At 51.5% G+C, this 13,108-nt stretch overlaps 2 protein-coding genes across 7 annotated transcripts in view; both read right to left on the bottom strand.

Moving 5' to 3' along the window:
* Positions 1-1,360: 1,360 nt before the first annotated feature.
* PLA2G1B (phospholipase A2 group IB) lies at positions 1,361-3,256 on the bottom strand. Its single transcript, XM_074159724.1, has 4 exons — positions 3,223-3,256; positions 2,980-3,139; positions 2,116-2,243; positions 1,361-1,482 (listed from the first exon to the last, which is right to left on the bottom strand). Exons 1-4 carry the CDS (start codon positions 3,254-3,256, stop codon positions 1,361-1,363), a joined length of 444 nt encoding a protein of 147 aa, XP_074015825.1.
* Positions 3,257-8,333: 5,077 nt separating this feature from the next.
* Positions 8,334-13,108, bottom strand: part of MSI1 (musashi RNA binding protein 1) — a 28,211-nt gene continuing 23,436 nt past the window's right edge. For 3 of the 6 annotated variants that reach the window (XM_074159418.1, XM_074159420.1, XM_074159421.1), the window contains 4 exons: positions 12,163-12,219; positions 9,151-9,219; positions 8,871-9,025; positions 8,334-8,375 (listed from right to left, as the gene is read on the bottom strand). In XM_074159418.1, coding sequence (XP_074015519.1) covers positions 8,334-8,375; positions 8,871-9,025; positions 9,151-9,219; positions 12,163-12,219 — 323 coding nt within the window. Of the gene's footprint in view, positions 8,376-8,870; positions 9,044-9,126; positions 9,220-12,162; positions 12,220-13,108 lie in introns of all 6 variants that reach the window. The other 3 variants (XM_074159419.1, XM_074159422.1, XM_074159423.1) reach the window with 3 other exon arrangements.

Raw genomic sequence — 13,108 nt, 5'->3', positions numbered from 1 at the left:
AACCCAAGAGATCAGTATTTCCAGAAAATTCATGTACACAAACACCCGAGAAAAAATAAGCAATGAATACTGGTACAAAACTAGGATTCAATATGGAACATTCAGCTGAGACACACACACTCTTTAAAAAAAAAAAAAGAAAGAAACCCAAAACAAAATGCAATTCACCATCCTATCTCATTATCATCCTAATACCCTCAAAACTCCAGTGATCCTCACTAGGAAGGCATTGCAAGTGCCTTCAAATAAGATATCAAGCCAGCTTCTTCCTTCACCATGTTTCTGCTTTCTCAGAGCCCTCTTGCAGATCCTTATGTTCTGCTCCATGTTTGAGTACAGTTCCTGCAGGCATTGCTGAGTGCAGCACACAGACTGCTCCTCAAAGTCTTCTAAAGAAATCAGCTTGCAAAATGAAATAGTGAGGGAGTACTCATTATCAGACTCACCCAAGACCTCCTTTCTGTACCTGATCAAAGATGGCAGGGCAGGCTGTATGCTCCTCTCCAGCTGGTGGAGGTGAGAGAGTTATTTTCTAGGCCTTCCAGGGCCTTCCTCCTGCCCAGTCAGCAAACAGGGACATGAGCAGCCCTTGCCACAGGAGCTCACCAACACCCTCCTGAGGGGCTCTGCCCGTAAAACTGCCTCTGGCGAGAGCACCGAGCCTGGGTGCAAATTTCAGTGCAGGACCTTGTCGGGTCAGGAAAACTGGAGCAGACACTGTCCCTCAGAGGGGCTCCCGGCCTTCCCCTGACTTCCAGGCCAGCGTTACCCCTTCCCCTACAGCTCCAGACCAAGACCAGCGCTAGGCAGCACAAGGCCTCCCCAGAGTAAGCACATATGGGTCTCTCAGAGCAGCGAACAGCCGGACAAACGGCTCAAGCCCCTCACAGCGCCAGCCCCCGAGGAATACGCACCCACAAGAGGGGCCGTTGCGCTGTAACCCACGCGTGAGCAGCCCAAGGAGTGGTGCCTGCCCTCCAAGCTCACCGGGAGGGTGGCCCTGAGCACAGCCGGTAGGGAGTCACCAGCCCCGCAACCCCCTCAGCCCTGCGGCTCCCTGAGGGGAGAGGGCGGGGCCGCCACGCGCGCCGCACCTGCCACCGGCCTCGCGCCCGCGCCGCCCGGGCGTGCCCTGCCGGCCCCGGCCCCGCCCCCGCCGGGGCCAATCAGAGAAGGAGGGGGTGCCGCGAGCGCCACAATGGACCGTTGGCGGAGGGGGCGGGGCCTCCCCTCAGGGCCCGCCCGCCATTTGCCTCAGCGCGGCGCAGGGAGGAGGCGGGAGGCGTTGGGTTGTTGCGAGGCTTTTATTAGTGACAGGCCGCCGCAGGATTGTTGCCGCCCCGAGGGGCAAGGAGGAGGGCTAGTTGCAGTATTTCTTGGTGTCCAGTCTGACGTAGTCGGGGTTGTAGGGGGCCTTGGCAAAGCACATGGCGGCGGTGCGGTCACAGTTGCAGATGAACATCTCGCAGTCACTGTTTTTGCCTGGAGGAGAGAGCAGGAGTGGTCAGACCCTCAGCTCCTTCACCAGGCATGGCAATGACTCAGTTTGTGCTGCCAGGGCATTGCCGTTTCACTGCTGCCGTCATTTTGGGGGCGTACGTACTTCTCCCCAATAACCCTCTGGCCCCAAAGCTGTGTGCTCCAGCCAGCAATCTCCTTCCTTCCTTACCTGCAGTTCTGTTTGCCAGCCTATCTGCTATTTACCTCCATCCGAGAGCCCTATAAAAGCTCCACCATTACGTTAGAGGTGGCTGGCAGAAGCTATCCGGGCTGCTGATCTCTGGGATACTCCGGGATATTCTTTCTCTCTGCAATAATGCTGTTAAAGGGACTCCCAAGAAAAATACCACAGGGATGCAATCCCCTGAAGAAGGGACAGGCTTCCCTACGTACTGTGATACCATATCTCTCCCATAAACTTTAAATTGTGTGCTAGATGGAGAATATTCCCTTGGGTGCCCATGTGAGGTGCCCCGTTTCTAACAAGCAGCCCCCCTGGCAGGGACTTGAGCTGCGCCTTCCTGCCACAGCAGCATCCAGCGTAACGCAGCCATATTCCGGCAGAAGAGAGAGCGGAGGAGCGTTTGAAGCGGAGTGACGTGGAAGAGGACGTACTGTTACACGTAATCTCCCCATTGGAGCAGCTGAAGCTGTATCTATTTGTGTAGGGGTTGTCCACCAGGAATCTGCATGAATCTAGTTTCTTTGCCTCTGCATAGCAGCTATCGTGCACTTGACAGCACCTGGGAAACAAGGAGGAAAAGGTCAGAAAATACCAGAAATGCAAACTCAGCTGACCTGTAAGACACGTAAATCTGCTAGTATTGCTTTGACAAGGCACTGAACAAAACAAAAACAAACAAAAAGATACCCAGTGATAAGAGGGCAGACACAAAGGACCTCAAAGGGACATGGTTCTGCCAGCTAACGGTCCGAGAGGTGTCTGGTACACGTGTAACAAACTGGAGCGTCTTCACGGAGTTCTCCATTGAGCACAGGGAAAGCAAAAGCCAGCATTTACCCTACGCACCCCGTCCGTGCCCAGTAGCTGACGAGCTAACAGCTGACACAATTCACTGCACCTTGGCTGACAGTCTTGTGTCATCTCTAAATTACAGTCATTTCTTAGCATTTTGCAGCTGAGCCCTGCACGTGTCGATGGTCGTGCACTGGGCAGAGCGTGCTCAAAGCTGTGTCCAGGCACAGCACCGCTGCAAAAAAACATGCTGGAATGAGCGCAGTCTAACTGCCACAGAAGAGAAAACAGAGTTGTTGGGATTATATTTTATCTTAGTAATAAGGCATCAAGGTGTGATACTACACTTCCTTTTTTCCTTTGATCGCTTTGAGAGAAAGCTTCATTCACAGCAGCCGGAGAGTTGTATGAAATTATAGGCAGGGCCAGCCGAGAGGTGGCTGGCGTGCAGAACCCTGAAAGCACAGGACAGGGAAGAGGGTTGTAAAAGCGGAGCCATAAACCTGTCAAGCTCGTCCACTGGAGTCCCGTGGCCTCCCAAGCCGCAGTAGCAGCCGTAGTCTGCAAAGTCCAGCAGAGGATGGCTGTCCGGGATGGTGCATTTGATCATGCTGCGAAGCTCCCACACGGCCCGGGGGGAGACGGCAGCGCTGGCGGCGCCCACTGAGAAGAGACGCAGAGGTTAGAGTTAGGCAGGGTGTTACCAGTCCCGGGGGGGGAGTGCTGGGTGGGTGCCACCTACGCACCAGACAGCAGGAAAAGCAGGGCCAGGGACTTCATTGTCGCAGGACCTGACAGAGATGCCGGTGCCCAAGAAAATGCAGCTCTTTATATGTCAAGCTCACCTTGACACGGGCATGAGATAAACAAGGCAGATATTTATGTTACTAAATGCAGACTTCTTCCACTGAAGGCTGTGGGCAGCAGGTAGTGACATCACCAGTTGAAGGCCACTGGAGTAAAATCTCTGAAAGCCAGAAAGGCAAATATTTGCTCTCTAGATTTTTGCTATTAAATTCTTTTAATACTAGAAGCCAGTGTGAAAAGATCTGGACATTTTTAAGGGCCCTCTACTAAAAAACAGCAGCAGTGTGGTAGTTATGGTGGCAATTGCTGGCAATTTTCCAATTGGAAATCCTACTAATACTGATATCCTCTTCTTAGAGTATCCCTTTTATCATTAATCCTGTATCTCTCCATGTTTTCTCCTGGCCTAATTCAGAGACTAAGGTACAGGTTACCCAGTCTTCCCAAATGGCCATTTGGCATGAGCTGAACTGAAAAAAAACCTCACGCAGTTTTTCACTTTGAAACCATTTAGGAAGAAAAGGTACTATTGGGCAAGAAACAGGAGCCGAGCAACCTGGAAAGGCTCTGTATCTGGTTTAAACAAGGAATAGTGTCTGCTTTCACGTGACCTTAAGGGAGTTACACTGGAAATGAACTGGGCTTGAACACAAGCTCTCCTTCGATGCTCTGGGATTCCCTACTCACAGGTGAGCTGAAGCCAAACAGATGCAGAGTTACAGATTCAAGACTCTCACGTCCCAAAAGTGAGAACGTCAAACAAACATTAAAGGCTGACGTAAAGGACAGTCTGTACCACACTTAGTTCAGAAACAAGGATGTAATCTTTTGCTCACAGCCCAGTCTGCTGGCTTTCCCTTCAATATCCATTTAAGTGTTCTTTCTCCTTTGCTCCTTTGGCCACCTGTACTCCTTTTTTCCATTATTTCTCTGTTCTCTTACCTGTGAGCTTTAAGACTCTGTGGTGCCTTTTTCCTCACTTATCAATGTCTGATTTATTATTGATGTTGCCGGGAAAATTTCCAGTAAACTGGCCTTTTTAAGACACAAATCAAAAATACTGTCATATCTTGGATTTCCTACATTTAAATTCAACAAGAGGATTATCAGGTGTGGGAAAAGGAGCATGTGAGCATTACAAGAGTGACTCATGAGAAAAATCCCAGCAGGGTTAAGATTTTTCCACCAATGCTATTTTTGGTTTCCCCCAACCTGTGCTGCATAGAAAGCCGCTGGTCCTCAGGAGACTTGTGAGAACATCCCAACTTACAGCTGGTTCCTAAACTTACAGGCTTGAGCCTTAGATTGTTTTTAAGAATTCTCTGTAATTAAGACCTGCTGCACAGGGTTCCCTACTATTTCCCACTCTTAGAATTCCCCTTTCTCCTGTAGTGTTGTCTATTAAGGATTTTTCTTCCCTTCCCCATCTCCACATTTCACTTACCTCTAGCCTCCTTGGTCCACCATAGTCATTGACTCCAGAGCACCTCAGCCAAACTTCTAAGCACCACACTATCTCCTCCTTTCTTGAACATACAAATATCTACACAAAACCCCTGTAATGTAGAGAAGAGACACGGTGTCTGCTAAAACCAGATCTGCCCCACATTATAAACTGGGCCACTGCCAAAGGCTGGGAGCAGAACACAGAGCCCCTGCCTGGGGCTTTTATCCTCATGGCAGGATGCGACTCCTGCCAGGGCCAAATTCACCTGACATCTCCATCTGAAAATCTCCCGCCCCCAAGTAAAGACAGAAAAGGACAGTTTTCAAATAATTTATTAGGAATTTAAAACTGAAATCTGGAAAAAGGGTTACAGGTGTGGAGAGAACAAACATCGGAGTGTAATAACTTACTGGCTTAAAAACACAGCTTTATTTCTTTTAAAAAAAATGCCCACCCTGAAACCGGAGCCCCAGCCTCCAGGCAGTGGCAGCACTGGCCGGAGAGTGAATCACAGCCCAGCAGCAGCACAGCTGGCCTTGGATGTCTGGAGGGGGCACAGAAGCAGTTCAGCGCATATACCAAGAGGGAGGAAAGCGCTGTCCGCAGACCCAAATTTGAAGTATATAGAATAAAAATAAACCCAATAAAATGCAGCTCTTCTTTAATTAGGAAATATTTAAAAAAACAGACATACAGACTCTTGTCTCAGTAACAAAAATTATTGCTTTGTGTTTTCAGTACTAATCTGTTAAGTACCCTCTTACCTAAACAGAACTCTCCAAACGCATCGCCCAGGTCAGGACAAGCCCCGGCAGATGGGGGAGGGATGGAAGAGAAGGGTCCCGTGGGCACTGTGGCCCTCCCAGTCCTGTTCTGAACGCCCCTCTCCCTCACAGGGGCTCAAGTTTGGGGGAAGAGAGGGAATGATTTTTAAAACTTAAGATGAAGCTGTTATTTCCCTGGGAAAAGAGTTTGGCTGCATCTTAATAAAAGGCTTAATCACCCCCCTTAACAAGGTCTTTGGTTCACTGAAATCCAGACCCAAACCTGCCCCGTCACTCCTGCTGGGGGCGTCCCCTGGCAGAGGGCTCGTTAGCAGCAGCCTGGACCATGCCAGGGGAAGCCCCAGCAGGTTCTGGAGAAGGGACCAAGATCACCCCCACACAGGACAACGGATAAATTCCCACAGTCTTCAGAACACAGAGTAAAGCAAACGGGAAGCTGCAATTCTATAATTCATATAATCCCTGAGAAGCCCTTAACCCGCCCCCAAATCACCACCCTAATGCTTTTCTCCCCCGTTAATGACTCCCCAACCCAGCGCCCTGCCCTTCAGACAACGACCACCCAAATCTCCCCTTGGCCCCGGCCGACACCCCTTCCGATACCCTCGCCTCCGGAGGAGGATCCCCCTTCCCCAGGAAATCTTGACGCGAGCAATAGTGTTTGGAGAGTGAATTCTTTTCAAAGTAACCAAGACAAGCAATGGCGGTAAAGCCCTTTACCTAAAGCCAAGCCTGAGGCTGGCACTACGGAGCCCAGTGATGGAGTCTGTACATCAAGCGATTGGAAGCAGCTTTAACCCGCTCAGCAAAACAGCCGATGGCCGGTACTTTTTCACCCCCGCTCCCACCCCCCCACCCCCCTTTCATCTCATCAGAGGTCTTAAAATCTTACAGTAAAAGGTGTACAAAAAAAGAACGGAGTCCTGTCAGGATTCTGCTGGAGAGTATTGCTCACACTGCGGCACCAAGTCCAGGACCTGGAGCTGCTCCTTGGAGCCAGGCTGCAGGCGGCAGCCAGGTTCAGCTCGCGATATTTACATATTATACAGGAGGAAAAAGAAAACCCCACGTAAAACTAAACCTAGGAAAAAAAAAAAATTCTTTCAGCTGTAAGGATAGTGTTTTTCACTTAGCAAAATATACATTTGTTTTGTTCCATAGCGATGTCCAACGTTTTCGGATCCTTGGAGTTTCACACTTTTCAAAGCCTCACATTTACAAAACAGAAACAATTAAAAACAGTTTCTTTAAAAAAAATAGAAATACATCAGTTCCTCTCAGCCTTTGCTCTCTCTGCGTCTCTTTCTTCCCTTCAGAACTGCATTCTTGTTACATACCGTGCTTTAAAAACACTGACGACAACAACAACAGAGTTGAAAATATTCAAAACAGTTTCAAAGCCAAATAAAAATACTCCTCAATAAAAACTACCTAACACAATCACAAAGCCAATTCATAAAATATGTCTACTAGCTCGGGAAAGAGCAAACAACAAAAAGAAGGGGTAGCCCCCCCAAAAAAAGATAAAAAAATAAAATAAAAAAATAAAACTAACAGCTAATAAAATAAATAAAAGAAGAATCGGTGGGCTGGGGGCAGGGAGGGGGGAAGCGTAAACCGTCGGTGGTTAGTAAGAAAGCGAGATGATCTCCTCAGGTTCAGTCCAGTGTGGTCTGGTCAAAGGGAGAGATCAGGGCAGGGCGGCAGGAGCCTGGCAGCCAGCCGGCAGTGTGCAGTTTGATTCAAGAAAAGGTAACCTTGGCTCATCCCCCGAGGCTCACCAGATCCTCCAGCCGCTGTCCTCGGTTAGGTCACTGGGGAATCTGCGGGACACAGCAGGGAAGGAGGGAAGCGACAGGATCTAGAGCGACCAACACCACCTCTCTTGGGATTTTCTTCCTTCCGGTGCGATCTGACAGAAATGCTCGACACCCAAACTTGCCCCAACACAGACTTGCTCTGCATCTGGCTGGCACAGCGATGGGGCACACCAGAGATGCTTCCACCTTTAGTGGCAACGCGCAGGTCTGGCAAACAAGGCCCCACAGGCCGCACAGCCTGCCTGCCCAGACCTGTGGCACTCCTGGCCCCGGGAGGCCTGTGACACGGCGGGGTCCAGCCACTTCTCCAGCACTCAGCTCAGTGCAGCCCTGCCAGGCTGCCGCGGGCTCCTGTCTGGACACTGTTCCCTGCAAGCTTTTGCCCTCATTTTTGAAAAGCTGGGTGTTTTTTAAATTTTAAGCCAGCTAACTTCAGCCACACTCGCAAAGCAAACAGAGACCATCCACCAGTTCCCTCTTAGGCCCATCAAAGGACCAGAAAAGGAACTGATCGGACTCAGATTTTCCTTCTGCCCTTCTCCCAGGCAGGAGAGGAAAAACCTTGCTCCCCAAAAACAGTAGTCTCAGCAGCAGAACAACCAGCTGCATGGAGGAAGCTTCCCCATCCACACAGTGAGCCAAGCTTGTTTCTCAGGATCACCACTGGGCTGTGATTCTGGCCAACCCTGCAGACCTTTCCTCTGTCACTGCCCACCTTTCCTTCCCCTTTGCGCCCAGACAGTAAGCGATGTCCCCACAGCACTCCCAGCCTGCGGAGCGCGAGGTAAGAACCCAACCTGCCAAGCCTCTGGTGCAGGGGAGAGCCCCAGGCTGGCCACAGGACTCCTCCTGCAGGCTGGGTTGGGCCAGTGAGCCTCACAGCGGCATCCACAGCTCCTGCGAGAGGCCAAGCGCTGAGGCCGGCTCAGAACTTCACTCCTCTCATTACCCACTCCTGTTCGAAGCTCTCTTACCTCCTGCCTCCTTGGTCCCCAGCTTCAGTGATACCCATTGGTAAAAGCTGTTGCAATCAAGGGACCCTGCAAGGAAAGAGGTAAAACACCACTCTTAAGCAAACAAAAATGAAGAAGAATCACTACCACAACAAATTCAGTCATGGCCCAGATGCTGAGAAAGCTTGTTTCAGTTGGAGGTACTAGGTCTGAAGAGCACATCACCCTGAAGGACACTACGTCAGGGCCATGATGGGTTCTTGGAAAGTCTGTGCCAGATCTGGGAAAGATCTGGAGATCAGGACCTTGAGTGGTGGCCATGGAGAGCCAGCAGAACCCAGGGATGCAGGCTCCAAGTGAACTGCTGCATCCTGCACCAACCATCTGCAGTCTGGGGCTCAGTGGTGGCATAGCAGATGCTGCGGTGGGTGGCATTTCTTAACCTGAAAACAGGCTGTAGGCTGAGAAGGGGCCACCCACCACTGCTCACCTCCATCACCAGGTGGAGATGCAGCCCCTTCCCCTGGCCATGCCACTCTCTGTCTTCCTCCCCCTGCGCAAAGCCCGACAGGGAACACTCACCCCTAGGCTGTGGCCGAAACCGGTGCTCGGGGCTGGACTGGCAGCGCTGATGTAACTGCTGACCCCTGAGTCCTGGTTGGCGGCTCCATAAAGCTCTGCCATCGGCCCAGGGCTGGTGGTGCCCAGAAATCCACCGGTGCGACTAGGGGTGGAACCTACGGGAGGCAACAAAACTACAGAGTGAAGATCCCAAAAATGCAACCCCGTCCCACCCCCCTCCCGCAGCCCATCGCAAACCTCCGTGACGAGACACCGCGCTGGGGAGGAAAGTGGGAGTTACCTGTCCCTCGCACCACGGCTGCTGCAGCCGCTGCTGCCGCCATTGGTCCATATGCAGTGAGGGGGATTGCTGGAAAAGAAGGAAGAGGCATCTCAGGGGCACTGTGGCTACACAGGAAACTCCTCAACAGGAGCCTTCAGTTCCCGCTGCAAAATACCAGGCCCATAGAGACGTATCAGCTTAGTGCATCATACAGGACACCCCAGGATGACAACAGAGGAGTGCTGCATTTATCGGTGTCCTTTTGCAGAGCGAATGTCCAGGGCGACTCACTAGCCCCGCTCTGCTAAGTCCAGACCCCGGAGCAGCTGAGGGCACGATGAGGAAGAGCTGAACCAAAACTGGGCTATTTCAGATGGATACTGTCGCTACTTAGCTGGCAAGATGCAGTTAATCTAAAACTACAGATCCAGATTTTGGCTGTAAACATGGAGAAACACAGCAGCTCAGGGAGCAGCTGGCAGCTGAGCATCCTCAGGCTCAGCCCCTCCTCTCTGTCCCTTGGTACTATTCTTGAATAACAGTTTAATAGCTTCTTTCTCCCTATTTCTCTACTCTTCTCAAGAAGCACCATCCTCCCCTCTCTGAGTTTTCCTCCTGAACTGCTCAACCCCTTGCCGTTTGCTGTAGAAGAGCGGGAAACATATACCTAGGGAGCAGGAACTAGAAATGGCTTAATTAAAACAGCAAGTCTTAATTTATACGTAGCAGTTCTAATTCCCAACTCTACTGCCGCAGGCATCCAGCCCTCGGGGCAGGAGGCATCTAGCCAGTATGTTTCTCTTTGCCCTTAAAATGACTGGGTCAGCATTTCATGCTTGAATGTGAAATTCACTGTGATTCTGTTTAGAGCACCATAAAAAGAGGTCAGAACAAATCAATCGCGTTCAGGCTGAAATCCAGACTAGCTTATAAGGGAATATTTAGCAGCAGGCACCAGCCTGTTTCAAGTAAACGTCACATGAAGCTTATATCTGGGTTAGCCACTCATTACAGGCCCTGGGCCAACGTGAGCACGTTGCTGCTTCGTGTCACACCCAAAGATGCTGTTCCGGGAGGAAAGGCTGCTGGCAGCCACCCTCCTGCCCCATCATTGCTTTGAGTCCCTAACACACAGGTGAATGAATACGGTTTTACTGAGAAAGGAGGCCAGGTCGTCTCAAAAAGACTCCAGTTCTTTTTCCAGGAAAAAACATTTCTTGCTTTTGCAGTTTATCTCCTGAAACACCAGGTTTGTGTGGCGATGACAAAGCACCTGCACGTCAGCTCCCTGCGTGCTGGAGCAATCACCCCTGCTCGTGCCATCCCCTCATCTCAGTTCCACTTGCCAAGCCCGTGAAGCGCAGCCCATTTACACGCAGGCATCCACTTGAAGGCACAAGGGCCCTCGAGCGCTGCACAGCTCGCTGGGCCTTTGTAGCAACCAAGGGGGCCCCTGCCCTCCGCGGGACCAACTCCAGCCTATACATGGGAATCGCAGCTCTCGGCCCAGCCAAGAGGCTGCACAGCGACTGTTTAACAGTAGGTAAGCGTAACGGGAAGGGAAGAATGCCACGATCCCCAGCTGGTACTTCAGCGAGACACTCAGGACTGTAAGCTAACGTGGCATCCAGCCAGGAGAGCAGCATTAATAACTTCTTGTTGCACAGAGCCCTGGTGCACCCCAGCCGCTGGTGATAGCCAGGCCCTGGGCGAGTCACCTCCGCTAGGAAAAGGCACAGTGCAGCCAGGGGTGGACCTTGGAGGGAAAAGCACTTTTGCCAAGTCACCAACATTCCTCTGCATATTTTATGGGTTTTGCTGAAAAACACACATGTAAATAAGCAACTGGACCTAGATTTCCTTTGCTTGCCAACCAAAAGGCTCAGAGGTGGGGGTCAGGTGCTTATGTGGTTGCGTACATGGTGTCAGGAAAGGGTTTTCTTAAGAGAGAGCAAGGATTTGGTCTCCCCCTACCTTCCTCAGGGCAATTTGTTCAGTGGTGGCTGCCAACCTCAGCATCCTCAGGAATGGAGACTCGCTGAGGATCGACATGTTTCTGTGCCACAGAAACACCCTTTCAAGCCTGTTGGTACTGATAATTCCAGGAGAGCTTTCTCAGGAAGCTTTTCCATACCCCCACTGCAGAGAGATTCAAACCCTGAAACAGGTGGGGGCAAGGAAGCGCTGGAGAGGAGGAACACCACGGAAATGAGATGGCACACGGGGAGCAGGACGCTACACAAAGCTGCTTTTTCTACGACAAAAACCATGGACAGGACAGAGCTGGGGAAAACATGGCCATGGAAGGGAGAGTAGACAGAAGGAGAATTGCCTAGAGAGAACACACTGCACACAATCCAGGGGCTGAGGATCCAGAGGGTATTTGCACTGTGAGGACACTGAGCCAGGACTGGAGAATGGTCCTCTGCCCCCCGTTTCATTCCACAGTTCCCTACAAGCACTGCAGGATTTTGCAGAGTCCCACCACGCTCACTTCTGCCCGGGAACCCTGTGTGCGAGTAGCTGGGCAGCTGCACCACCCGGAGCGGGGAGAGCGTTCCCTGCAGCCTCTCCTGCACAGGGAAATGGAATTACGGTAACCAGGAGTGCCCCCACACCCTTTCCCTCCTCCCAGCACTCCAAATCTCATTCTTGCAGCAGCTCAGGTTAAGGTCATTTGTAGACCTTTGAGAAGTCACCCTGCTCTCTGCAGTTTTCCATATCTGGTTTACAACCAGCCTGGGGCAAGGAGCTAAGAACAAGGCAAGCAGCAGGAAACGCCATCTAAGGATTACATGCCTTCATTTGGTATGACCTGCATTGCCCTTCTCAGAGGCAATACACATGGCTCTGATTGCCTCTCCATCTTTCCAGCCCCAGCTTTGGATGGAGCTTGTAGAAATGGAAGAGGAAATAAGGAATGTTTCCAGTCTAACTGCGCCAGGCTGTGGAGCAGCAACACCACTGGAACAGCCCAAAGCCCCCTTCTCCCCTTCCGGCTTGTGAGTTTAGGAAATGAGCGGGACTGACCTGTGAGCTCAGGGAGGACGGGGGCACTCGGGAGAGGGGTCCGCTCTACACGGAACTCTAAAAACGAAATGCAAGACAGCTTAGGAACTCATCAAACGCCCCGAGGAGACCCCGCAGAGAGACGGCAGCGGGGTCTGCTGGGGGAGCAGCCTGCAGCCAGACTGCGACCAGGCCAGTGCCTTCTTTAAACTAATTTATAACTGGTGCTGAAAGGTGCTGGACTCCTGCCCTGGGGGCCGAAAGGATCCATTTATCCTTAGAAGAAATCTGGCCAAGGCAGGGCAAGTGCAAGCTTCAGCATGCAGACTCAGGTCTGCCCTGGAGCACCGTTCTGCCACCCATCCAATCTGACCTCTCGGCTGCAATGCCAGTGGGTGCTCAGTACGTGCCACACTCATCTGGGCACGGGTTTACAATGAGGCACTTGAAGCTACTATGACTGAGACCCATAAACTGGATTCACGGAGAACTTCCAGAGAGCAGGAGGCAAGAGCACCTTTCAGCCACAGTCAGCCTGGGCTCGCCTCAGGCAAAGAGGAAATTTCCCATTCCCAGCCCCTAACATCAAGACTTCATATATAAACCATCACACTGAGGGATGGAGTAAGGAAGGGATGCTCGGAGTTGCCACTTCTCTAGAAAATAGCAAGAGAGTCTTTTTCCCCGAGTGTGCTCTGCCTCGCAGAGAACGGGAGGAAGAAGAGGCCTCAGAAAGCTCTGAGCAGCTGCGGCAGAGCGGGTTCCAGCCATTGATCGCAGAGTCCATGTTCTGAGCACATGGCAGGGTTGGGAATTTAAAACCACCCAGTTTGCGGGGGATCTGCAGCCCACTGCCCCAACAGATGTTTTGTGGAGGCTGTGAGTGGTCCAGGCGCTGTTCAGACACAGCTACAGCGTTGCAGGCGTCTGCGTTTCGGGTGCCTAGGAGTTCCCTGGCCCATGGGAA

This window comes from Numenius arquata, chromosome 16 (genome assembly GCF_964106895.1).
Source record: "Numenius arquata chromosome 16, bNumArq3.hap1.1, whole genome shotgun sequence".
Lineage (NCBI taxonomy): Eukaryota > Metazoa > Chordata > Aves > Charadriiformes > Scolopacidae > Numenius > Numenius arquata.
This window is presented reverse-complemented; position numbering and strand designations above follow the sequence as displayed.